This window comes from Sardina pilchardus, chromosome 24 (genome assembly GCF_963854185.1).
Source record: "Sardina pilchardus chromosome 24, fSarPil1.1, whole genome shotgun sequence".
Taxonomy (NCBI): Eukaryota; Metazoa; Chordata; class Actinopteri; order Clupeiformes; family Clupeidae; genus Sardina; species Sardina pilchardus.
Window position 1 is genome coordinate 8,827,278 of NC_085017.1, and position 25,540 is coordinate 8,852,817.

The 25,540-nt window shown below is 43.3% G+C and overlaps 3 protein-coding genes across 6 annotated transcripts; 2 read left to right on the forward strand and 1 right to left on the reverse strand.

Annotated features, from left to right (window-relative positions):
* Nucleotides 1–220: 220 nt before the first annotated feature.
* LOC134072551 (uncharacterized) lies at nucleotides 221–5,036 on the reverse strand. Of its 2 annotated transcripts, none has more exons than XM_062529295.1 (8): nucleotides 4,881–5,036; nucleotides 3,368–3,569; nucleotides 3,134–3,236; nucleotides 2,785–2,927; nucleotides 1,907–2,112; nucleotides 1,052–1,211; nucleotides 709–935; nucleotides 221–593 (listed from the first exon to the last, which is right to left on the reverse strand). In XM_062529295.1, exons 2-7 carry the CDS (start codon nucleotides 3,549–3,551, stop codon nucleotides 724–726), a joined length of 1,008 nt encoding a protein of 335 aa, XP_062385279.1. In that variant the 5' UTR covers nucleotides 3,552–3,569; nucleotides 4,881–5,036; the 3' UTR covers nucleotides 221–593; nucleotides 709–723. The 2 variants fall into 2 exon arrangements, with proteins under 2 accessions (XP_062385279.1, XP_062385278.1); XM_062529294.1 differs by lacking the exon at nucleotides 4,881–5,036 and adding an exon at nucleotides 3,718–3,736.
* On the forward strand, nucleotides 3,759–10,832 carry zbtb22a (zinc finger and BTB domain containing 22a). Its single transcript, XM_062529293.1, has 4 exons — nucleotides 3,759–4,558; nucleotides 5,540–5,755; nucleotides 6,176–7,019; nucleotides 8,271–10,832. Exons 2-4 carry the CDS (start codon nucleotides 5,549–5,551, stop codon nucleotides 9,290–9,292), a joined length of 2,073 nt encoding a protein of 690 aa, XP_062385277.1. The 5' UTR covers nucleotides 3,759–4,558; nucleotides 5,540–5,548; the 3' UTR covers nucleotides 9,293–10,832.
* A 608-nt stretch (nucleotides 10,833–11,440) lies between these two features.
* LOC134072731 (cytochrome P450 2K1-like) lies at nucleotides 11,441–20,006 on the forward strand. Of its 3 annotated transcripts, none has more exons than XM_062529560.1 (9): nucleotides 11,441–11,941; nucleotides 12,098–12,260; nucleotides 14,619–14,771; nucleotides 15,186–15,346; nucleotides 15,617–15,796; nucleotides 17,301–17,442; nucleotides 17,780–17,964; nucleotides 18,633–18,774; nucleotides 19,604–20,006. In XM_062529560.1, exons 1-9 carry the CDS (start codon nucleotides 11,750–11,752, stop codon nucleotides 19,819–19,821), a joined length of 1,536 nt encoding a protein of 511 aa, XP_062385544.1. In that variant the 5' UTR covers nucleotides 11,441–11,749; the 3' UTR covers nucleotides 19,822–20,006. The 3 variants fall into 3 exon arrangements, with proteins under 3 accessions (XP_062385544.1, XP_062385546.1, XP_062385545.1); XM_062529561.1 differs by having other exon boundaries at nucleotides 11,447–11,941; nucleotides 14,622–14,771; XM_062529562.1 differs by lacking the exon at nucleotides 14,619–14,771 and having other exon boundaries at nucleotides 11,443–11,941.
* The last annotated feature ends 5,534 nt before the right edge of the window (nucleotides 20,007–25,540 follow it).

Below are 25,540 nucleotides of genomic sequence, written 5' to 3' on the forward strand. Positions count from 1 at the left end.
TAGATAACATTCCATATGTTTCAGTAATGTATACATCATTAAGATTTAGATAAGATTAATGATCGTGATCTTACTGTGATTAATAAATGCTAAATTTTTGGATATGTTCTAAAAAAGGGATTACAAACATGTGTTCTTACAACATGAAATATATTCTCATATACTCATCTGGCTTTAATTAGTATCAAAAGTGAAATGTAAACACAAACATAACACAACCTTTAAGAGTACAGAGCCTTTATTATTATGTTTCAACAAGCATGATTACGGCAATCGCACAGAAGCATTGAGCAGGTTGGAGGAAAGAGAAGAGGCACTAAATATACTAACAACCTATGGGTAATACCTGTATACTGTGTAACACACATATGAACTCTGTATCCTCATATCTAAAAACCAAAACATTAGAACTAATAAAAAATAATCCTTTAAAAAGTATTCATTTAAGGATTGTTTGGCATCCACTCATTTGTCTCATCCAATGTGCCGTTTTCCCATCTGTCAGACAATTCCTGGATGAAGCCACTTGTTAATTGCCACCGGAATTTCAACTTCCGAGGATTCGGAGGCAAATTGAATTTGTCCAATTGTTCCTATCAGAACAAAACAAAGTGCATCCACAATTCTTTATCTATGAAAGTGGTCAACTCGTTCGACCTCACTGAAAGTCTTTTTTACGACTTTGGGAAACTTGTGTGTGGAACTTACTTATCAAAACCGCTCTTAATTGAAGGGAGTGTTTGGCTGCCTTTCCATTGATGCTTCGCCGCCAGTAGAAGGTGTTGAGGGCGTGGAGGGCATCCACTCAATTTGCCTCATTTGACGTGCCTTTCTGCCACCTTCCCTGTCAGCCGCAAGCTGTAGCCACCGTTTAATTGCAGCTTCAATTTCCATATCCGAGGATTCAGAAGTCATGCGATTTTGCCGAACTGCTCCTATGGAAAAATAAAAATCAAAAGATAAAATCCTGAGGTTGACCTACTTCTGGAATTTATCAAGAGCAAACTTCTTTTTCATGTGTTTTAGATACACTGTTCACTCCGTCACTTACTTGTCAAAACATCTTTTAATTGAAGGGAATGGAAGGCTGTTTTGCCATTGATGCCTCTCCAGTTGATCTTCAAGGCAAGCGTATTGGTGAGGAGGTGACTCATCATTCTCCACACACAATCCTTAACGTTCATGCCACCTCTTAGAGCCAGTGTGTTGATCTGTCAAATCAGGTTCAATAGCACAATTAATAACAGTTTTCAAAGCAAATTGTTCCTAATTGCTTTGAAAACTTTTTCAGGATAACTCGTATTTACTGTATTATTGCTTTTGACAGACCGATAGACAGAAAGGTGAATAGATAGACACTGTAGATAGATAGATGAGCAGTTATTCCAAACCACTGTCTAGAACTGACACTTGACAGTGGGGAAACAGCACTCACTGATGCACTAAATTGTACTTATTGTACTCCATCTTAAATTGTTTACCATGTTGAGTCGCCTTGAGTTAAAAAGTGTCGGCCAAATGTAATATAACCACAGGGCAGTACCGTAATTTCCAGACTATTAGCCGCGGCTTATACATTGATTTTGCAACATTTCTTCAGCTATGAGGTTAACACAGGGGGGCAGTTAATATGGTGTTGATATGGTTTTGTTTCTTTTAACTTGCATAAAACACTGTCCTGCGGCTTATACACAATGACAATGCGGCTTATATGCGGGAAATTACGGTAGTGCTTTTCACCAGGCCATGGTGTCGCGAGTCGTCATACAGTATACTGTATTTCACCAATTTATGCTTGAGGTCAATCCAACCTCAAGAATTGAATTGGAATTTAGGAGTCATTCTCAATTCAATTCTGAATTTCGCACAAGCCTGCCATGGTGCCGCGAGTCGTCATGTATCTCACCAATTTATGCTTGAGGTCCGAGCTGAAGAGCAGCCGAGCCTCCAGGTCGTGCAGAGTGTCGAGCTCCTTCAGCGGGAGGAGGCCTGGCTCCAGCTCATTGTCTCCGTCATCCTTGCTGTTTCCCTGTGGAGGCTCGATGGTCCTGGAGATGACATTCAGCTGTTCGAGGATCAGCTCTTGGTTTGTCAGCAGATTGTGTAAGAGTGCTGAAAAAGGATGAGAGGGCATGTTTTGAAGAAGAGGAGAACTGTTACAGGATGTCTGAAGACTCGGCAGATTTCCCAAACATCGATTAAGCTCGGTCCTAGACTAAAAGCTTTTTCTTAATAAAAGATCCTCATTGATGTGGGTAAGGATGATTTCTGTGCTTAGTGGGTCTAAGTGAGGTAAATGTTTTAAACCTTTGAAGGGTGGAGCTCAAGTTGAAAACTCAGAAAAGAAGCAGAGGGGAGTCATGCCTTTGAGAAGTTGTGACACTATACCAACAATTAAATATGGGCTGATTTCCCTCACATCGGTTAAGTGCAGTGCTAGATTGAAAGCTTTTTCTTGGTGAAGATCGCCATTGAAGTTCTCTTTTAGTCAAGGAATAGGCTTAATACATGAATGGGCCACCTGACCATTGCCTCGCATCATAAAATGCAATGGTCATGTTTAACCCCATGCAGGACTAAAAGCAACACCTAAAAGCAACAGTTTAAGCCCCATTCACATACACAGCAATTAGCCACAAGAGACCATGTAGTGTCAATGTATAGGCAAAACAACTACAAGCGACGCAGAGCATCAGTGGCCGGTGATGGGTGAATTGCAGTACATGTGAACGGGGCTATAGCCTTCATTTAAGAGGTGATGTGATGTCAAAGCTTAGCACTCACTACAGACAGGATCGGTCCCCCTGCTGTTCGTCTCAGGCATGGCAGGAATGTCATTGGGGGATCCACAGTGCTGACATATGACTGTGGGCGCATTGGATGGCATGCCCTCGTGCATGTGTTCACTGTCTTCAGAGTCATTCATCCTACAAATGGTAACACAAACATAAATGTGTAAATGCCCCAAACAGACACCTAAGAGGTAACCCAAATAAAAGACAATACAAGAGTAAACATTTAGTCATACTGTCTCGTCATAATACAGTTTACAGTTTTGCCTTGAAGATGTTTATTTATACTGCATATACCATGCAGTGCTAGTATGGTGGCAGTAAAAGAAAAAATGGTTTACATCATCTCTCGCTTCCGTTTGGAACTCCCTGGTTCAACTTCTGAATGAAGATCCGCTTGGTCCTCAAGCAATGACAGCTTCCTGTGTGCATCACTGTAACTGGCTAATAACAACAATAGCAGCAAAAACAACAGCAACAACAAGCAACACATTTACTTTCATAACACACAAGCTCCCAGTGTTGAAATCATGCAATGTTTAACACTGTCACATTCTTGTCACATTGTCACATACCTGCTGTGTGCACTAGGGATACTTTAAATGGAAGCCAGTTTGCACATGGCTGTTCCTGGCACCTTGAGGCTTTCAGGATCCTTTGGGTTTTGTAGGGAGGCCATAAACAAATGCCGTCCTTGACCCAGTTTGCCGGCACTACTTCCACCTCCTCAGTGTCAACAAATTTCACAATGTGATACATGTTGATGCGGAAATGGGCCTGAAAATGCAGTACATGCAACAGCATATGTATTAGTATGTTTGTGCACCATGGCCTATACAACTAGTCCCATCAGCCAGACATGCTGAGTCTAAACCATTTAATTAAAATAATAATACTGTTAGCTGAATTAATTCTATAGAAATACCATAAATTAAGTATATATAGACTGCCATTTGTCCGACACACAGCCTACACACACACACAAACTCACACACCCACACAAGGGTAGGCTACAAAGGCTAAATGACTTCACATCTCAAACACATCCCTTTTTAAGTGGCCCATCGTAAATGGATGATGGCCTTTCTAGGCCAAGTGAAATGTCAAGAGGACTATGCGGCCTTCTTTGGTCAATTCAAAATGACTAATAGCTAGTCTAATTGCAGCATATCAAGACACTAGTTTAAGTTGTTAAACTTACTTGCTTTCTATCGTATTTGTAAAACCAGATTAATTCAAGGATGTGTGTTTTAGGCCTGAATTTAAGCATAACATTGTGTTGCTACATTCTGTTGTTCGGATGAAACTTGTTCAAGCTCACATAATTGATGTTATATGCAAATATTTTAATGACTTATACATATTACATAATATATTGATGGCAATGCCAGTCAAAATATTTGAAGTTAAACGAGAAAAGCGTCAGGCTATTTATTGCTAAGGTTGGTCCTTTCAATTCCTTTTAGGAAGAGAGACGTACTGCTGTTTGGTTTACAGACTGTAGCTAACATTAGTAAGGTTATTCTTTAATGGATAAATATCGATAGCCGTTGAGATCACAAGGGGCATATCTGAACGGCAATGTCTCGGGTCACATGTCACCCCTACATTATCGCCAAAGAAGACGGAAGAATATCCCCTGAAAGAAAATTCAAAAGCGGCGTATCATTAAGTAAGCTAACCAACTGGCTAGCTGTAGGCAGCAGCTAACATTAGCTAGCTAGTTGAGTTAGCAATTCTCGGACCTTCCTTTACGTTTTTGAACGGTAAGACAATTTACTAAATATTTAGTAGTTTGACCAGCTGGTATGTGCAATTTACTTTGCATGAGATATTTCAGGTAACACTTAAGACAAAACACAAACAAAGAGCTGTTAGTCTGGTAGATAATCTATGATCAAGTTAGCTAGCCATGTAGCTAAAGTTAGCTTCATGAGCGGTCGCTTTGCAGTGCCGCTGGAGACGACAATCGAATTTGATACATTGCATCACTATTGTTACTATTTAGCGCGTGCCAATCGATCAATATCGCTACATATTATACAAGGCATTGCGAAGAGTTCTTAATCACGAATTATGATGAATTACCTTATCGAGTTAGAATGCTAGCTTCTCAGTTTTGTAGCACATGCAGATAGCAGCTGTCTGGAATGGATCCGGCCCTAATCCGGCGCAGATCCGGTGGATCTACGCCAGATAAGGGCCGGATGCGTGCCAGAATCAGCTGGTTACTGTCAGAGGGGAAAAGTTCCAGGCAACGGAAGATAACATTTGATAACTTAACTCAGAAGTTGAGTCTGGCCTTGGCAACATATCAGAGCATGTTAAAGTTACATATTGGGAAGAAATTGGTCTCATTACTTAGCTAGTTAGCCTGCTTGCTACCTGGCTAACCTTGTTGATAATGATGAAACTAAGCCTGCTCATTTATAAAACTTTACCCATTCACACTAAGATAGACTAACAACCCCGGGTTGTTAACGTAGAATTACATTATTTAAACAGGCACATAGGCTATGACACGGCCTGTTTGTCTCTTCCAGCAACCAGAAGTTGGCATTTGTGAAGCTAGCCGTAGGACACAAACCATTTAGTAGCGAGCATATTGAAAACTATCGGGGCGATTGACATGTTGTGCTGCATTCTGTTACACATGACTGTGACTATGGATAATTGTATGCAGGCCAGGGTTATATAGATTACATCTGTACTGATAATCTGAAAATACCGGTGAACTGGACTTTCAGGCCCGACCAATGGACAGGGTCTGCCGGGGGGCTACCGCCCCTTCTGGCACAGCGATCCAAGTGTGCTTCCCCGATGTGCAAGGAGCGCTCCTGGAGAAGCTGAATCAACAGCGGGAGGATGGAATGCTTTGCGACCTTTCCATCCATGTGCAAGGACAAGTGTTCAAGGCGCATCGCTGTGTTCTTGCAGCGTCCTCGCCCTACTTTCACGACCAGGTAATATTCGCTGTAGGAGTGAAACTGGAATGGGATTGGGTTGTTTTAAAATACACAAATAAACAGAAATGCACACTGGGGTTAATGCAAACCTTAGCGTGATAAACCTGCTTGGTCAGTAATCTGGAGACAAGTGATTTTGACATCAATAAAACATGAATAAATCACCCAGCAACCTCATACCAACAAACAACCTCAAAAATGTCACAATTCTTATCAGACATATTTGGCTCATCGTTGGCCAAATACAAAAACTGGCACTTGACTAAAACATCCCATTGCTACACTGGCACTTGATTTAAAAATATCCTATTGTGAAATAATGCAAGAATGCCATATTGACAAGACCCCATTTAAAGGCCCAGTGCTCCTTTTCATTATTCAGTGTCCCTGAAATCTGAACCACTTCTCCTCTTTCAGGTTCTCTTGAAGAATGTTACCACCGTGTCTCTTCCATCAGTCATGGACCCTCTCGCTTTCCAGAGCGTCCTAAGCTCTGCCTACACTGGACAGCTTAGCATAGTCCGCGAGGACATAGTCAACTACGTGACCGTGGCTAGCTTCCTGCAGATGTGGCACATCGTGGACAAGTGCACAGAGGTGCTAAAGCAAGTGCGCCCCCTAATGGAGCCGAGTCCGGTGGAAATCACACCGCCCCATGGGGGCTCGTCCAGGCACCAGTCGCCGAGTAGCTCGGACTGCTACTATGTAGACCCAGACGACAAGGGTCGGGAGAAGGGCCGTGACTGCATATCATCCCTGGAGAAAGGGTCAAGGGGCATGGAGCAAAAGGGGCCGCTACCCCCCCTGGCTACCTGGAGGAGGCCGCACCTGACCTCGAGGTGGCGAGCTCGGGCGTCGCCGCAGCAGCCCGAGTCCTTCAGCCAGCCACCGCCACTGGCCTCCGGGTCTGTCTTCAGCCCCGAGCACAGCGAGGATCTCTCCGTCAGCGAGGGAGTGTCCATCCCCGGTGGCAGTGGTCATCACACTGGCCCCTATGGGCAGCACATGGGACGAGGACTAGAGACCGTCCCCACACGGCTCGAAGGGCTCGCCGACCCTTCCCACCTAAGAGAGAGGACGCGGCCAAAGGGAGCCCCCACAGGCCGCAGGAGACACCCAAGCTGGGAACGAGAGGGAAGGGAGGACGGAGGCCTCCAGGAGAGCCAGAGTGGAGGTGAGAGGGGGATCGAGGCAGACGAAGGTGTCGGTGAAGGTTTGGTAGAGGAAACCACGACAAAAACCCAAAGGACACAGCGCTCTGGTGAGTGTTTGCTCAAACATGGCCCCTTCTCAACCTCAATCCTCGATGCTCAGTCCTCCAGGCTCGTTCCCACTAATCTATAAAGAACACTGGATAGACTATCCCATTGTTGCCGCCCCATCATTCTTTATCTAGATCAGTGGGAACGAGGACTAAGGAAGGAAGGGAGGATCGGTAAAAAGACGAATGAGAGAGGCCCAAACATGTACATGTGAATGTTGCAATGCAGTGCTATGGGCGGCAGTGGTTTAAGAAGCTGGGCTAGCATGCAGTAGCCTGCAAAGTTGTAGGTTAAATTCCTGGCTTTCTCCACTGTGCCCTTGAGCAAGGCACCTAACCCCAAGTTACTGCGGGGACAGTGTAGTCCCTTAAAGGGGAACAATCCAGGTTTACCTTACCTGAACAGAGTCATTGGAATGGTTGTATGTCTTATTTCGCGTTGAATGGTAGCCGTTTCACTTTCACCTAGCGTCTGTGAGCGGAAAAACCATCCTTGCAACTTTGGGCCGGCGCACTGACAAACAGAAAGTCTCACAGCCTCGCGATCATGCTCATGAAAAGGCAGACTGACCGATTGAGGAGTGTTGTAAAATAAACACGCTAAAGCTGTAGGGACAGCTCTGCAGAGAAACCAAACCTGCAGGCGTAAAACAAGAAAACAGTGCAGAAGTGGCTAAACCTGCACAGTGTAGTTTCTCTTCAAATAATATAATTGACATAATAAGTCACTTTGGATGTAAAGTGTCTGCAAAATGAATGAATGTAATTGTATTTGTGCATGTTGCAATGCAGTACTACTCTGCATATGTATGTACAATGCAGTAATTCCGCATAAGGATTATGTCATACAATTATGTGCTTTCTCATTCTATGAGTTGATGTTTCATGTTGATCAATACCTGATGAGCTAGCTTGAATCACAGAACATTAGGATTGACCAAAGATCATGCACCTTAAAAATGCCTCAAGACTTTGCGTATAAACAGTATAACAATGTCAGTTATGACATCAGTCACCTATACTGCAAAGCATGCTTATCCTTAGTGTTGACAGACTTACCTACAGTAGTGTTTAACGGGCAGCCTGTCTTATCATGTCTTACCATGACAAATTTGCTTAATGCACTGGCGGACAAATTCACTTGTTTTACGTACAAGTATTTTGTAATAATTTGATGCTGATATCTGGAGGGCTATTTTGTAGTGTGTGGTTTGTATCCTGTCATAGCACAAATGTACTTTATCTCTTTAGGAGACTACATACCAGGCACGGCACTACTGGAAGGACGGCCAGAGGCCCCCGAGAAAGACGTGGGAGAGGTTCGGCCTCACATTGGCCTGCCAGACACTGCGGAGGACTGTCCGCCACTGCCCTGCGGTTCTGGACTGTGTCCAGCTCCCCCCGCCCAGGAGCAGTGGCAGGCCAGTCCATGGCTGCAGCAGAGAGACTACAGAAGAGGGGAGGACGATGAGGTGGACGAGGACATGGACTTTGAGCAACTGGGAGAGGGTGTGTTCGGCGGGGAAACGTACGACGAAATCGAGGACGGGACCGGGCAGGTTTCCCAGAGGCCTCTGCTGCCGTCACCGGATGACGGGCAGTTCATCTCTGGCCAGTCGGATCACAGCTGGGTTGGCGGTGGCGGCGGCAGCGGCAGCCAACACTCCCCGTCATCCACCCCCTTCCACCCGTCGGCCTCGCCCCCGATCCCTTCGTCCTCGTCTCCGCAGCCCAACGCTTCAGGCCCGTACACGGGCCGCCTCCACTTCTGCCACTGCGGCAAGGCCTACACCCTGAAGAGCATGCGCGACCGCCACGTGAAGATGCAGCACCTCAACCTCAGGCCTTTCTCTTGCCCAGTGTGCTCCAAGTCCTTCAAGATGAAGCACCACCTCACCAAGCACCTCAAGACCCACGGCAGCGTCAGGCCCTACGAGTGCAGCCTGTGCGGCAAGAAGGTGGTCTGGAGGGACAGTTTCCTGAGACACCAGGCCCGCTGTGAGCGACTGGCTCGAGCCGGAATGGCCGCCACCGGTGATGACGGAGCCGACGTCGGGGACGACGGGTACGTCCCGCAGGATGGTGACGGCTTCCTGTCGGACAGCAGTCATGTGAAAGTGGAAAAGATGGATTTTAATGGAGACGAGGTGCCTGGTATGGATGGACTAGACAATATGGCGTTTCTGTCTGGTGGGGGCAGTGTCTTGGCAACCCCTGGAAAGATGCTGGATGGACATGTTTTCAAACAAGAAGAAGGAGAGAGGTTTAGCTGACTTTAGAACATATCTATGTTGACGATAAGCACAAGCATAATAGCATTTTTTTATGAAATCTTTGCTTGCTACCAAAGTGAAAGACTATCATGTGAGTTTATTCAGGAAGGTAGGGCCAAGGACTTTAACAATTTGGAGATATGACAAAATATCAATATCTGCAGAAGTTCATATTTGTAAAAAATGTGAATAGTTCCTAAATTTTTGTTTGAAGATGCTCACTTCATGAATTCAGTACAATCATAAATGTTCAAGTTAATGTTTTAACCACATAATTTATTCTATTTGCATTTCACACTGTATGTAATTTTTTTTTAGCTTTTTTTGTAAATGTTAAGAATTTTATGCCTTTAATCTGACAGGATAGTCAGATCTCGAACCGAGGTCGCTGTGGGCACATGGACCCAAATATGGTACGGGCACTGGAACCAGTTGTGCCACAGCGACCACTGAAATTTTACTTTTAAAATACAGTCAGAGATGGTACACAATTTCAAGCCCATAACATTTTTTTTGTCACATTCAGCAAACATCGCCTCACAATCCACTAGCTTCCCATTCTGTGAGTACACTTTTTTTTTTTTTTACAAACACACACAGGGTGGCTCTCAAACACTCTCCTCGATCCTCGATCCTCGATGCTCGATCCTCGAGGGGCATTCCCACTGATCTATAACTAACACTGGATAGACTATCCCATTGTTGCCGCCCCATCATTCTTTATGTACCTGTAGATCAGTGAGGATCAAGGCCCGAGGAGGAAGGGAGGATGTATAAAAGACCAAATGAGAGGCACCCATAGTCTCTGAAAACTGGGAACAAAGAAAGTGGAGGCATCTTGTCCCCCCCAAAAATACAAAACACAGTTGGTGGATTTTCTCTGGAGATACTGATTTTTTTTTTTTATGTAAACACAAACAAATAACAAACAAACATCATGCACAATTGCTGGCTGTACCTTACAGGTATTGGAACAGTTAATGTACACATCGATCTCTTGTGGAGTAATGGTTCTTCAGAGTGCTGAATCTAAAGGATGTTTTCATCACAAATGTAAATAGTTTGCACACGTTAGCATTCATCACTATTACTGACAAAATGGACTGGATTTATTGACTTCACTAACAGTTGAGGTCTCCGATCATTTCCCGACACAGTCTAAAAGACTCCTTAATGGGCATAGCCTACAGCCATTTTGTTCAATTGCATCAATACAAATTCAGTCCTTATTAAATCAGTACCATCTAACCACTTTGTGGATGTGTTTTTGTTTGTTGTTGTTTGTTTTTTTCTGGGGAAGATGCACAATTCCAGAAAGAATTTGTGACCATACTGGTAGACTGCAATATGTTACTTTCAGTAGAGCATCAAATGTTTCTGTATGTGAAGCATGACAGACTTTATTCACCAAGACCGGCTACCCTGTCAGAGCGGAGACTGAGAGCCAGTCTAGTCGTCCAATATCGGTGTGTGACAAATGTGTGGTCAAATATTTCCATAAACACACTCCTAAACCTTGTGGAAAGCCTTCCCGGAAGAGTTGAAGCTGTTATAGCTGAAAAGGGTGAACCGACATCAGATAAAACCCTGTGGATAAAGTATGGGATGTGACTAAAGTTCATATGTGAGTCAAGGGAGGTGATGAAATACTTTGGGCAATATTGTGTACTTTAAGATGCTGTAGCCTACTATAAGAACGCAGGCAAGGATGTACTGTGCTACAGAACAGAAGCATCCCCTTGGGGATCAATAAAGTATCTATCTATCTATCTATCTCTATCATTATTAGATCTTGTAGTATTAGGCTATGCAAATTTAGCCCCCTCCCCTTACTGAAAAGAGAGTCTGGCTATCACTAAACTCAAACTTTTAAGGGCGAAATCCAAATCTTCGGCAGATCAGGCAGGGTTTACCCAGCCTAGAAGACAGAGAAATAGCAACAAAAAACAAAGCGGCCATTTTTTTCCAGCAATAAACAAATCACCAGTATTTCACATTGATCAACAGGTGGCGATATTGGTCAACATACGATATCAAGGTTGGAGTTTTCACTGCAGAATAATTAACGATTCACAAACGCATATTTGGCATGGCCCACTAAATGTTTTAAATATATTTATAGTTCATAGTATATGCGTCTGTGGCCTTTTCTATAGGCCTTATCTGCCTCTATACGACGCAATAGTCTTAATACGTGCTAAAAGTTTAGGCTTCTGCTTTGTGTAAGGCAAAGGTCGAACGAATAGCCTACCTTAAATGAAAACAGCTGTGGCATTTCAGGGGAAAACACCTTAAATGCCACGATAGTCTAGGTCTATTCGATAGTCACACTGGAATAACCTGTTTCAGTAATTTTTCTTAGCTACAATTGAGACACGTTCCGATGTAGCCAGTAGCCTACACCTGCCCAACATTCCGTTTATCAATCGTTTGTTTGTTTGTTTGCTTGCTTGCAATATGGCTATTTTGGAGGGACTTTTGGTGCCCTGCACATTAGCTTTACTTTGTGTTGTGGTGTTCGCCTGTCTTGAGTTTTTCGCTTCTGACACTCAAAGGAAGGGAAAGGAACCTCCTGGTCCCAGGCCCGTCCCCGTCTTGGGAAACCTGCTGCAGTTGAACCTCAATAGGCTCTACGAGGGACTTTATGAGGTGAGATTCGTTTAACCAGAAAGTCCCGTTTCTGGACCCAAATGGCAGTCTGGACTACATGATTGCTTTTCATTTATTCATTGAATAAATAGGAATGGGTTGAAAGATATAATTTTTGCTAACCACTAGTTCTGGTATTGCATTGGGTCTCCACAGCTATCCAAAAAACATGGATCTGTTTTTACCTTTCATTTTGGCCCCAAGAAAGTGGTAGTCTTGGCAGGATACAAAACTGTCAAAGAAGCCCTTGTAACCCATGCAGAGGAGTTTGGGAATAGAGACATTGTGCCCATCTTCCATGATTTCAACAAAGGACATGGTAAAGTTCCCCTTTTATGTCTTCTTTAGTTAAGAATGGTATGGAGTTTTATGTATGAACAGTTATGTTTAGGCTTTAAGTAAATATCTACCTGATTCAAGGCCTACCCGGTATGGCAGAATGAGGCAGTTAGCACAAGCTTCAATTCAAACCTGTGAGGGCGTTTTATTCCTGAAAAGACTCACTCACTGACTCCCTCACTCACTCGCACCCTCACTCACACACCCAACCACAAACTCTCTGCCTGTCTCTCTGTCTCTCTGTCTCTCTGTCTCTCTCTGTCTCTCTCTCTCTCTCTCTCTCTCTCTCTCTCTCTCTCTCTCTCTCTCTCTCTCTCTCTCTCTCTCGTTAGTGCCCATAATTAAAAATAATAATAATAAAAAGAGACCTAAGGAGAACAAAGGTAGTGTTAAGGTGCTGGACCTGGTGTAGGTTGGTTCCCTCTGCAGCTCTGTCAGTCTGCAACTACAGGTGAAGGCACCGGACATTACTTTTCTAGTCCCTGTAATTCCCCACAGGTGTGGCAGATAATAAACACCAGGTCGAGCTCCCTTGGTTGTGAGGCGTAGGTGTTAAAATAATGAATAAAAAAAAAAACATAATATCAAGCTTATCAAGAGAACATTCCAACTGCTGTCCTTTTGTGATGTTTATATTTTGACATGCAGTGTATGTATATGTTTATCCACACCAAACTCTGTCAACCATGTCTTTATGGACCTTGCTTTGTACACTGGTGCACAGTCATGTTGGAACAGGAAGGCCATCCCGTGCTGGGCTTGGCCTCTTAGTTCCAGTGAAAGGAAGTCTGAATGCCTCGGCATTAACCAAGAGGTTTTGGACAATTCCATGCTCCCAACTTTGTGGGAGCAGTTGGGGATGGCCACTTCCCGTTCCAATATGACTGTGCGCCAGTGCACCAAGAAAGGTCCATAAAGACATGGATGACAGAGTTTGGCGTGGATGAACTTCACTGGCCTGCATAGAGTCCTGACCTCAACTCAATAGAACACCTTTGGGATGATATTAGAGCAGAGACTGAGAGCCAGTCTCCTCGTCCAACATCAATGTGTGACTTCACAAATGCGTTTCTGAAAGAATGGTCAAGAATGCCCAACACATTGCTAAACCTTTTGGAAAGCCTTCCCAGAAGAGTTGAAGCTGTTATAGCTGCAAAGGGTGGACTCGAGTCATATTTAACCTATTAAACCCTATGGATTAAAAATAGGATGTGACTGACGTTCATGTGGGGGTCAAGGCAGGTGACCCAATACATTTGGCAATATAGTGTTACACACACACACACACACACACACACACACACACACACACACACACACACACACACACACACACACACACACACACATGCCATCCCCCCTAGTCTCATCGATCTGTAATCACAGAGGTTTAAGAATGTCACAGGTAGATTTTGGTTTGTGTTAAGTGCTCCAGTTTTGACCTGGTAACAAAACCAACTGTTGTCCAGCGAAGGTCTGTGAGGGGTCTGGGTGTGGTTTCACCAGGCTGTGACTGCATTACATCATTGTAATATATGTGTGCTTACTTGCTTGACTTCCTCTCATGAAGTCTGATGTCACTTACCATGTTTGCCATTTTGACAGAGGCCTGTATAGGCTACTTTCCTGTCAGTTAACATCCAGGATAATGCTTTTTTTTTTTGCGGGGTCTGTGGTTCATTCAATCGTCCAATGTGTGTGGCCTACAGCTTACTTTATCAAAGTTAGTATGGCCCGCTGGGGTGAATTGCCCACTCCTGCTGTATGGGATTGCTAGAAATGACTTGGAAAAACACTTCACTCATCTCAATGGTTCTGTCCCCGGGACAAGTTGTGCCCAGAGGCCTCCTGGATTTTGCTCAATGTAGTGTAGTATGGTGATTATATCATGCAGTGAGGATTAATTTAGTCTGACGTTCATCTCAAACTCAACATAGTTTAATGCAGCACTTTCCTTGCGGCTACCTGGAGAATGGGGGTCATTTCACGCCAGCTTTACACAGCCAATCAGATGAGTTTTTACACTACATTTATTGTAATGTTAACATAATGTTCCCCAGAACACTCTGAAGTCAGTCCTCAACCACAAAATGTTCGTTTTGCATTCATAACTTTTGAACATTACTGCTAATTCAGCTGCCCTTGAAATACAACCCACTAGCCAACAATTGTGTTAATCTCTCTTTATCCAGCTCTTTTTATCTCTGTCCCTTTGTCAGCTTTTGATTATGAGATTGGATACTTTGTCTAGAATTAACATGTATCTCCATGTAGCACTCATTTGTAAGTGTTTGTCATCTCAGCCTCACAGGATTTACACTCAAACCATTCTCTTAAGCAGGGATATTATTTTCCAATGGAGAAACATGGAGAGACATGAGACGATTTGCGCTCAGTACATTACGGGATTTCGGAATGGGCAAGAGAGTCATTGAGGAGAAAATCAAAGACGAGACTCAATACCTTACAGAAGTGTTTCAACATTTTAATGGTAATGTCCACTCAGTATAGTACAGTACAGTCCCATTACATTTGATTGATTGATTTGATTTATTTCTGGATCAGACAATTAGTCATTTTCCCAACTATTAGCTGCAGCTTATACATTGATATTTTGCCAAATTTCTATAGCTATGAAGTTAATATAGGAGCAGTTAATATGATTTTGTTTTTTTTAACTGGCATAACACACTGTAATGCATCTTACCATATACACAGGAAATTACTGTTATCCAAAAGATGGCATGCTGAAGTAAAATACTTCAGCACGGTCCTTGGTGTTACACACAGGACAAGAAGCACACAAACTCAGACTAAAGACATCAGATAAAACAAAATGAACCAAACCAAAATAATGTAAATAACGTATAATGTATCCGAGTAATAATGGTCATTGTTTATGCAGGTGCTGCATTTGATACCTCCCAGCCAGTGAATTATGCCGTCTCCAACATCATCTCTGCCATTGTGTATGGAAACCGCTTTGATTATGCAGACCCTCAGTTTAAGGTCCGTGTCAACAGGGCCAACGAAAGTGTTGCAATCACCGGCTATGCATCAATACAGGTAGGCTATTATGATTTCATTGAGAGGCTTTGATTGCAGATACATTATGAATACTTGAGGATATCTATTACTCTCATTACCTTGTAACGTAATTAGAAAAAAAGAGAGGAATCTTTCTGTCCAGAAATGCCTGTGCAGGTGAATGTTATGCAGGGAAAGTGGGTCATTACTTGTTCTTTGGGGTCACCCCAGGTTTATAACATCTTACCTTGTTCTTTGGGGTCACCCCAGGTTTATAACATCTTTCCTTGTTCTTTGGGGTCACCCCAGGTTTATAACATCTTTCCTTGGCTGCGTCCCTTTCTCTGGAGCTGGAGACGTCTGATGAAGAATGTGCATGATGATTTTGAGGAGATTAGAGGCCTGGCCAGGAGACGGCAAGAGAGTTTGAACCCTCAAGACTGCCAGGGCTTCATTGACTCCTTCCTGATCCGGAAAGAGAGCGCTGAGGTACTGACCAGTTCATTTGGACTATACAGTGCATATTATAGACTGGGGTAACTCTGTGTGCTTTACATAATTAAAAGCAAAGAACAGTAGTAAACAAAACCAGTAGTTAAAAACTATTTTAAAAAGTAAAAATACATAAAATGGAAAACAACAACAACAAAAACATTAACAACATTAAAGATGTGGCCAGTACACATTCACTAATACACTTGGTGCAAAAAGGTTGTTCTTATGTTTCTTAATCAGTCATGAGTGTGTTTTGGGTGTAACATCCTTTCAACCAATGAGAATGACACCTGTCATTCCCTTTAACAGCAACTTCAAACAGTCCACCTGTAAGTTGATAGTCAGCGGCACATTTGAAGGCTTGCACAGAAGACCGTATGGAACCGGGATTCCACTAAACCGTACAAACCTGACCTCACTACACCTTACAAAAACCTGTTTGTGACTAGCAGAGTGTCGCTTATCTACACTCGCCTATTATTTGAACTCCTAGGCAAAGTTAAACTTCACTGTGGTCTCATTATCAATGACAGAACAGTTCTACACAGTTAATTACGTTCACTATTAACTGCCAAGGGATTTCCAATGAAAAGGTAGCCTGAGAAAAGCAATTTGTACCCCGGTAATATTTGAATGACTGCGTGAATGTTGTATCCTGCAGAGGAAATGCTCCTTACATCTTGTGACAGTGCATCTTCAGCTGTGGTTTATTTGTGCCTTTTGCTATAGACAAAGTTTTTTTCTTGGTCAGTAATATTTAGTCATATTTAGTTATTAGTAAAAAAAAATGTTTTAATGATTTTTAGAGTGTGAGATAACAATGTTTGGATCAGATGAATGTAAGATAGAATAAGCTTGCAACTGCAACAAAATTGAAACAAAATGTGCAACTGTGATGTTTATCACCTAGTGAACAGCACACAAAACAAGATTCTCTGTTCATTCAGTTTGTGTGCACTGCAGAGAAGGAATCTGTGAGACCGCTCTGGGACTCATTCCAAGAATCAATCTTGTTAATATATATATTTTTTTGTGATTCTATTTGCTCATAATGTGGTTTGTTTAAGCAACTTGAGAACATCTATCAGAATCTTCTCTATTGCTAAAAAATTTACAATGTAGATTTAGATTACACTGAGGATTTTTACCTGATCCTACAACAGGCTTTTCAATACTACCAAAGACTACCAAGTAAGTAGCAATGAAATGCAGTAACTGCATGATAGTGTAATGTCAATGACTTACTTAATTACTGGATGTTTGCATGCAAGAAGCACCTCTACTTCACCACAATGACATTTGCTATTTACTCAGCCATGTCTTTCTGAGATGCCCACTTGAATCTTTTTTTTGCAAGGTTGTTTTGCAAGATAAAAGAGGAAGCAGTTTGGTATGAAAATACTGTACATTTGGCCAAATGTCTCTAATTTTCCAAGGACTCTGAACATTCGTTCGTGTGTGTGTGTGTGTGTGTGTGTGTGTGTGTGTGTGGATCCAGGCAGTGGGCAACAAGGACTCCCTTTTCCATGAGGACAACCTGGTGTACTGTGTTGCTAACCTGTTTGCGGCCGGCACAGACACCACAGGGACTACGCTGCGCTGGGGGCTTCTGCTTATGGCCAAATACCCTCAAATCCAAGGTGAACTACCACTACTTACTACCTTCAGTGGTGAGACATGTGTCCAAAAGAGAAGTAAGGAATGGGAAAAAGTAGAAAGAATACATGATGTTTTATTTTCCCTTTATAAAATCACACACACACACACACACACACACACACTAGATACGGCAGATAGTTGTTGTGCGACTGGAAAAGCTGGGTTATGTTATATATATATATATATATACACACAATATACCACTTATGAAGTAGTCATTCGCTGGCAGCGTTTCTTGCCTGCCAGGTATCCATGATAGTCAAGAAGTATGAATTGAGATTGTTAGTGAGTCCTGCTGGTGGTTTCGTTTGCCTTCAGACCGAGTGCAGGGGGAGATTGACCGGGTAATTGGTGGGCGACAGCCTGTGGCTGAGGACAGGAGGAGCCTCCCTTACACCAACGCCGTGATCCACGAGACCCAGAGAGTCGCCAACATCGTGCCCATGAGTATACCCCACTCCACCAGCTGTGACGTCCACTTCCAGGGCTATTTCATCAAGAAGGTTGGTTTGTGTTTGGCCTTTTAAGGCCGTGACAGGATGTGTTTTTTTTGTGGTGAGGTGTGCCTTTTATGTTGTTTCACATGGGCAGTAAGCATTTTACATGGCTCAAGGCCTGTGAGATCTTTTCGGTACTGTACTTTTAATATCTTTTTGATATCGTCACAGAGGGTTAAAGCAGAGCAATATCTTTGATGTCGTCTAGGCCCTGTGTGCAGTGTCTTCTTTTCTCATGCTTTGGCCATACTTTGTTTTGGAGCTACGCTCCAGGCGGAACAACTTTAATCAGACTAAAGGTGCAGATGCTGCTTCCACTTACATGAAAACCCAATCAAACTAATCACTGAAAATAGCCTACCATTTGTATGAACCCAAGGTATGCTATTTGTAATACCTTGTGAGTAGACATGGTTCTTTGGGGATTAATCTTTGCCGGTTATTACACAAATCCATGTGTACCATGTCAAAGAAGGATACAAACCATAGCATGAGTACAGATACAAATACTACAGCTGGAGCCTAGCACCAAAATAAAAAAAACTTTAAACTTGGATACCTACAGTATGATGCACATTTATTGTTTTTCAGATTTTGTAATGGGATTACAGAAGTCTTCTCTTAGGCATGTGCTAGATGAAGCTGTCTCTCTTGTCTGCCTCCCTGTTCCGCAGGGCACACCTGTTATTCCTCTGCTCACATCAGTGTTGAGGGATGAAGCTGAATGGGAGAAACCCTCTTCATTTCACCCAGAGCATTTCCTGGATGACAAGGGGCAGTTTGTCAAAAGAGATGCCTTCTTGCCTTTCTCAGCAGGTATCTTTCATGTAAAGGAAATTATTTTGAGATGTGAAGGGTTTTCGAAGACGAATGCACTTATTCTGCTACTGTGTCTCTAGAGCTATGGGGGGGGGGGGGGGGGGGGTCTGAAAAGTGTCAATGTTACATTTTCATAGCCATGTAAATGTAACGGTGACTAGCTGGTACATAGCTGTGCGATAGATAGATAGATAAATGGATAGATAGATGGATACAATAGATAGATAGATACTCCGGGGGGATATTCAAGGTCCCTGTAGCTCAAGACACCACACACAACATACACTACAATGTAAACAGGATGAGAATAAGCAAATCAACAAATCAACATGACTAAAAAGAACAGTAAAATATACGAAACATAAAGATGCACATGAATGTACTGAGGATTGGGACTGTGATCCAGTATGAGGTGTGTGTCAAGGTGGTCATGCAAATTAGTCCAACAGTGCAAGGTTAAAGGTTATTCATCCCCACAGGGGAAATTCAGGTGTCCAGCAGCCTACAGAGGGTGGTATGTACGTTAGCGTGCTCGACTCCCAATCTGAGGTACTAGGAGTTGAGTTTGAGTCCAGGGGTGCCTCTCATTTAACACCCTCCCTTCCTTCCTCGATCCTCGTCCTACAATGTCTGTCCAGTGTTGGTTATAGATCAGTGGGAACGAGCATCGAGGATCGAGGGGAGAGTTTGAGAGCCACCCCAGGCAGGTGCAGGGCTGAGCTGTGCAGTGGACCCAGCGCAGGCTACTCTCACGTAAACATGGGTTTGCCATATAAATAGTGCGCGTCAGGAGGTCATGGCCTGTCTGTGCTTTGCTATGTCCCAGGGCGTAGGGTGTGTCTGGGCGAGAGTCTGGCCAAGATGGAGCTCTTCCTCTTCTTCACCACTCTTCTGCAGCACTTTCGCTTCACGCCGCCCCCTGGAGTTTCGGAGGACGAGTTGGACCTGACGCCCACGGTGGGATTCACCCTCACCCCCTCCCCCCACAAGCTATGTGCAGTTTCAAGGCGCCATATTTATAACAACGCAGGAGACTCCAGTTGAAGTGATAAATTGAAGAGACTGAAGTCTATGGACATTGAAGATTTTGCAACTGTTTTATGCTAATTAGCTGTATACAATGACTTTTTACTTTTATACTTTCTTACTGTACTATTTTGAAGCAAAGATGTGTTGTAAAATGTTATTGCAAATATATTATGTTTAAAATAAAAATTGGTTCTCAGGTTCAGGGCGTTACTGCACTGCATGTGGCATAGCATCGAGTGTTCTCTGTCCACAATGACTGCGTTTACATGCGCTTTAGTATCCCGGTTACAATCTGGGTTTTGAAGTATCCCGGTTTTGTATTTGCACATGTAAACATCATACCCCGATTTCGGAACCCCGGTTAAGCCCTTATCCAGGTTACGAGTATTCCGGTTATGCTAGGTGGTGTACTCCCAGAGAAACCGGGATACTGTTCCATGTATACACCTTATGCCAGTTTCTCAGGCAAAACACGTATTACATTAGTAACCGGGATACGGAGTGCTAATAGAACTTTATTGTTGGTAACCGGAATACTGTTATTTGTCATGTAAACAGGGATATTAATAACCAGGTTTCTCTGAGCTCATGTAAACACCATATCCTGAATATGATCAAAATCTGGATAAGCCTCATAACCGGAATACTAAAGTGCATGTAAACGCAGTCAATGAATCCGAACATGCTGTTCTATTGCGTCATAGTCCCGGACGACGTACGTAACGGAAATTAAAATTGAGAGGAAAAACGTAGGAGGGCTGAGCCAGGCTAACAGAGCAATGCAAGTGACCGAAAGAAAATAGAAACGGGCCGTCAAAAGTTTTGCTCAAAATCTTGCACCGCGACTTGCTATATAGCATTATGTCCGATCACTTCCAGTCAGGACCTTCCAATGGAAAACAATTAGGGCTGTCAATCGATTAAAAATGTTCTTCTAATTAATTACATACTCTGTGATTAATTAATCTAAATGAATCTAAATGAATCGCATATAAAATGTAATCGCAAAATCGCAATGTCAACACTATTTCTTTGCAGTAATGTGGTACTTAATAGTTGACGAACTCCAGTGATAGGCAAATTCTGTGCTGCAGACATTGCAGAGGACATTGTTTTAATCAACACTTTATTTTTAACACCATCAGGCCGTTTTTTTTAAAGTAGATGTTCCAATCAATGATCCAGGCAGCACATTCTCGTCTCCCCATTTTACGGTCTAATGGTTACTGACTAGAATGGCTCCGGGTCAAAGGTCATCGATTAATCTGCGTTAATTTTTTTTAATCAGTTATTTTATCTCAAATTAATTGATCTAAATTAATCAGTTATGATTCACACATTGATTTTGCAAATTTATTTTTGAGGTTAATAAACGGGGGCAGTTGATATGGTATTATTAATATGCTTTTATTTCTTTTAAGTAGCATAAAACACTGTCCCGCGGCTTATACAAAACGTGAATACACAGGAAATTACTGTACACCTCTTGGTTGTTCATCCCTTTACTAACCTATGTCTAGAAAGCGTGCACAGTTTCTTAAGGATTGTATAGAGCTCGATGCTCGAAGACTCGATGTTCATATGAGAACCCACATGAAATTTGCAACGTGATCACCAAAAGAAATCCCTAGACGGGTTTATTCAGAAAGGCTAATTTGGCCTGATTACAGACATCCCATTATTGGATTTCCTCAGAGGACAACATCTAAGCCATGTAATGCAATGCATGCTCCACATGAATTTGCACGATTACACTGCTCTTTACCACTGGAGTTTAAGGCATTAAAGTGGAGGAGTAACCTTGATCCTCAACTACTCACTAGTTTCACACACACACACACACACACACACACACACACACACACACACACACACATTAGAAGACAGTAAGACATTCTTCAGTTTGCTGCCATCTTGTGGAGCCAACTATGAGTAGGGGGAGTTGCCTCAAGTCAGGCGCACCCTCATCTCTGTGGAAACGCGCACCTCACAGGAAGCTGTTTGCTGCCCAGGAGATGTCACTTCCTCGATAGTCTGACCCTCGCACTCTCTCGCACACACGCCTACGCATCATTGTCATGACAACAGAGAGGAGGAACATCCACGAAAGGGGGGTGTGGGGAGGGGGGTTAGTGTACTGTAAAATGGGGGCAGATGAAGAGGAGATGAGATGAGGAGAAATGAGACCTAAGATGCTCAAAAGGTAAACAAATGGGGGTGAGGTAGCGCAAAGGAATGATACGGAGTGAAGATGTGAGGAAAGGTGGGTCTCAGAACCATGCACCAGGTGATGCGTGGAAGGAGAACCATGCCTTCTGCGTGCAAGCGACTGCGTCTTGTGCGCGTGCAGAAGAAGAACCGTCTCTTAAGCGCGAGAACTGTGGGTGGAACAAGAGCAGAGGATCTATTTTAGAAAGGGAGCCATCATTTTGTTCCCATAGCAACCTTAACAGATGTGAGAGCGAATAGTTTTCTTCTGTTCCCTTTCGCGTTATGTCTCCATCTAATCCCGCTTGTGGGCGGCATGGTTTCCAAACCTGGGAGCGCACACATTTTAATCAGCCCCAGTCATTTGAATGCATGATTTATGCATCTCTGCGCTCAGCCTCCCATAACAAACACCAATTAACGCTTCTCAGAGCTTTATTGGGAGTAAGCCATGCTAAAATTAAAGCAATCAAGAAAACTGACCAAAAAAGATTTAAGGTTTCATTTACTACATGGAGGTGTAAATGATGTACATAGAGAGAGAGAGAGAGAGAGAGAGAGAGAGTGAGAGAGAGCACAGATGCTGTGCACTATTTGTAAAAAAGGTTTCTGTCTCTATTCAATTAGAATGGACATGCAGTGCCTTTTCATTGCACTTCTATTCATTTGTTTTTCAATAACCAAAGACATTTCTCTTGACAACATCTGAGCGAGCAAAAGTTTCGGCCTTGAGGCAAAATCTACCCGAAACAGGACCTTCGACAATAATACAAGCTCCTGCTCATTGAAGGACATGTTGGGTGGGCTTAAAGTGGGCGGCGTTTTACTAATTGTGTTGCCAGAGGGAAATCTCACCACTTAATTGCCTTATTAATTCAAGATTAAAGAATCTGTAATTCCCCATTTGTAAATATTTAAACAAATGATTAATTGATTAAGTGCTCATGTCGCAAACAGATGTCACAGTGTTGATCACTGAGACATGATTGCATAATGAAGCATTTTTGGATCACTGATTGTTGACCAACAAGAAACAATCTTTTTTTTTTTCATATATTGTTTTGTCATTTTTTTGTCTTTGATTTCAGTGTGCACAGTCAGGTCAGTGTCTGTTCCGTTTGATTCTCTGAAGAAGCTCTCTGCTGGGGTTTCAGAATGGAATTTAATTAAAAAGCTCTCATGGTTAATTATTTATGCCATACTTTAGCTAAGCAAGCACACTCCATGAAAAAGCAAATACAATGAAGCCAAGATGGATTTCAGAGGTAATGATACCAGAATATGCTACCAGTTAAATGACTGTTACATGAAACATTCTTCCACAATAACAACAATAAAGAGAGAAAGGGCAACCTGGCCCAGCGCAAGTGTAGAGGTCAAAAAGGTCAAAAATGGGGGCGAGATATCAAATCCCCCTGCATATTTAATATGGAGTTATGCATATCTCCTTCATTAAAACATGCAGTGTTTTATTAGCAACCTGCACCCCCCTCTGAAAAACACACACACACACACACACACACACACACACACACACACACACTTAAACATACCACCCACCCACCCACACACCCACACACACACACACACACACACACACACACACACTGCCACCACCACCTTGTCTCCATGTCTAACTCCTGTCTCCTGCCCCTTGGCTCGGGTCATGACTGGCCTGCCGGGGGAGAGAAGGGCCCAAGGTGCACGGCCTCCTCACTAGTCATTAATATGCCGCGTCTACATTATTTATTCTGCTACCTTTTTCCTGCAGAGCTATTGCACTTCACAAACGCGCTGCAGTGTGAGTCAGGAACAGCCAAAGGCTAATTGCTGAGTTCTAACCCCATGAGGTTGGAATCATGAACAGAGTCATCAGTTGTTGTGTGCAAGTTGCGTTGCTGATGTGGGTCACTGCAGATACTGCCTCAGTATAGGTGCTCTGCTCGCTCTCAAAATACTTTAGTGGTGATTACAGTTTGCAAGGAGATATACCGTATATTTCCAAATGAATGCAGATAAATGCTACTGTATGCGTGCGATGATACAGTATCAATTACTGTTCTCGATGGTGTTTTAAGTCCCCAACGTCGTCTTCCAGGCAGCGCTGCCACTGTCTACTTAAAGGCACCTAATCCTAACCCTAACCCTAACCTTAACCCATGTCTAACCCTAACGCCTTCCAGACAGCACTGCCTTGAAGGCAACGTTGGGGGCTTAAAGCGCCAAGAACTTACTGTTCTTGGAGTTGTCAGTAGAAGAAAAACAGCGATGTCTTTAATGCTCAAATGAAGTTTCTCAGATGTTCAAATGATCAATCTGATTCTGAGACCAGCACATGCTGCTGACTGAAACATGCACAACGAGTAACGAGCATAGACAAGATTTTTCTCTTTTTTTTGCAAGCGCATCATTTTAATAAATAAATAAATAAATGAAACATAATCTCCATTCAAAATTGCTCTGCTCTGAACACCACAGCAGCACAGAGACTGTACCTCTGTACCACTATGAGAATTGTGGGTTCTAGTTAAACCTTTGCGTCATAACTGCAATTAAACTATCACTAATGCTCTACCCTTCACACGTACAGTAGCATAATCCAATCTGCAGAGAGAGAGAGAGAGAGAGAGAGAGAGAGAGAGAGCAACTGGTCGGCCCAGTTTCCATGGTGACTGTATACCCACAATTTGCAGGATTTGTAGCCATCTGTACCACAAAAGGGAAATTTGGCCAGAAGTACAGTGGCAGTAAGAGTGTGGGGCCTGCAGAGAGTGAAGGGGGTGTGGAGATAGTAGGGTGTGTGTGTGTGTGTGTGTGTGTGTGCGCGCGTGCATGCATGAACGTGTCTGTGTGTGTGTGTGTGTGTGTGTGTGTGGGCACGCATGGGTGTGTATGTGTGTGTGTGTGTGTGTGTGTGTGTGTGTCAGAGATGCCACATGGTTGCAGAAGCAAAGAGCCTCCTCTCTCACCTTGACCCTTGCTAAACAAAGAGCGAGAGAGAGAGAGAGAGAGAGAGAGAGAGAGAGAGAGAGAGAAAGAGAGCTCCTACGGCAATGGTACAACCATTACCATGGTTACCATTAGGACGAAATTGGCACCTGAATCCTCTCCATGCCGATTGGAAATTCATCTGAACATTCCGACATGACAGCATCCTCGGTGACATCCCGCGGATGTTGCCATTTACACCTGCATCTCCTTAATCTTATTAGGAGCCTCAGGGGCAGAGGGAGGGAGAGAGAGGGAGGGAGGGAGGTAGAGAGGGAGAGGGAGGGAGAGAGAGAGAGAGAGGGAGGGAGGGAGAGAGAGATAGATAGATAGATAGATAGATAGAGAGAGAGATTGGGGGAGAGAGAGAGGAAGAGAGAGAGAGAGAGAAGAGGGGAGAGAGAGGGAGGGAGGACGTGAGTGAGATAGATAGATAGAGATGGAGAAAGAGAGAGGGAGGGAGAGAGAGAGGAAATAGGTAAATAGCTAGAGAGAAGGGGGTGTTAGAGCAGGAGGGAGAAAGAGGGAGAGAGAGAGA

Excerpts from the sequence above, each read along its gene's own strand:
- LOC134072551 (XM_062529294.1), bottom strand. Across the intron at positions 3,237-3,367 it reads ATCCCTAGTGCACACAGCAG|CCAGTTACAGTGATGCACAC; the intron begins GTATGTGACAAT and ends TGTTGTTATTAG. Across the intron at positions 2,928-3,133 it reads AAACGGAAGCGAGAGATGAT|GATGAATGACTCTGAAGACA; the intron begins GTAAACCATTTT and ends TACCATTTGTAG.
- LOC134072731 (XM_062529560.1), top strand. The coding sequence starts at position 11,750 with ATGGCTATTTTGGAGGGACTTTTGGTGCCCTGCACATTAGCTTTACTT. Across the intron at positions 15,347-15,616 it reads CCGGCTATGCATCAATACAG|GTTTATAACATCTTTCCTTG; the intron begins GTAGGCTATTAT and ends GGGTCACCCCAG. Across the intron at positions 17,965-18,632 it reads AGGGCTATTTCATCAAGAAG|GGCACACCTGTTATTCCTCT; the intron begins GTTGGTTTGTGT and ends CCTGTTCCGCAG.
- zbtb22a (XM_062529293.1), top strand. The coding sequence starts at position 5,549 with ATGGACAGGGTCTGCCGGGGGGCTACCGCCCCTTCTGGCACAGCGATC. Across the intron at positions 5,756-6,175 it reads CGCCCTACTTTCACGACCAG|GTTCTCTTGAAGAATGTTAC; the intron begins GTAATATTCGCT and ends CTCCTCTTTCAG. Across the intron at positions 7,020-8,270 it reads CCAAAGGACACAGCGCTCTG|GAGACTACATACCAGGCACG; the intron begins GTGAGTGTTTGC and ends TTATCTCTTTAG.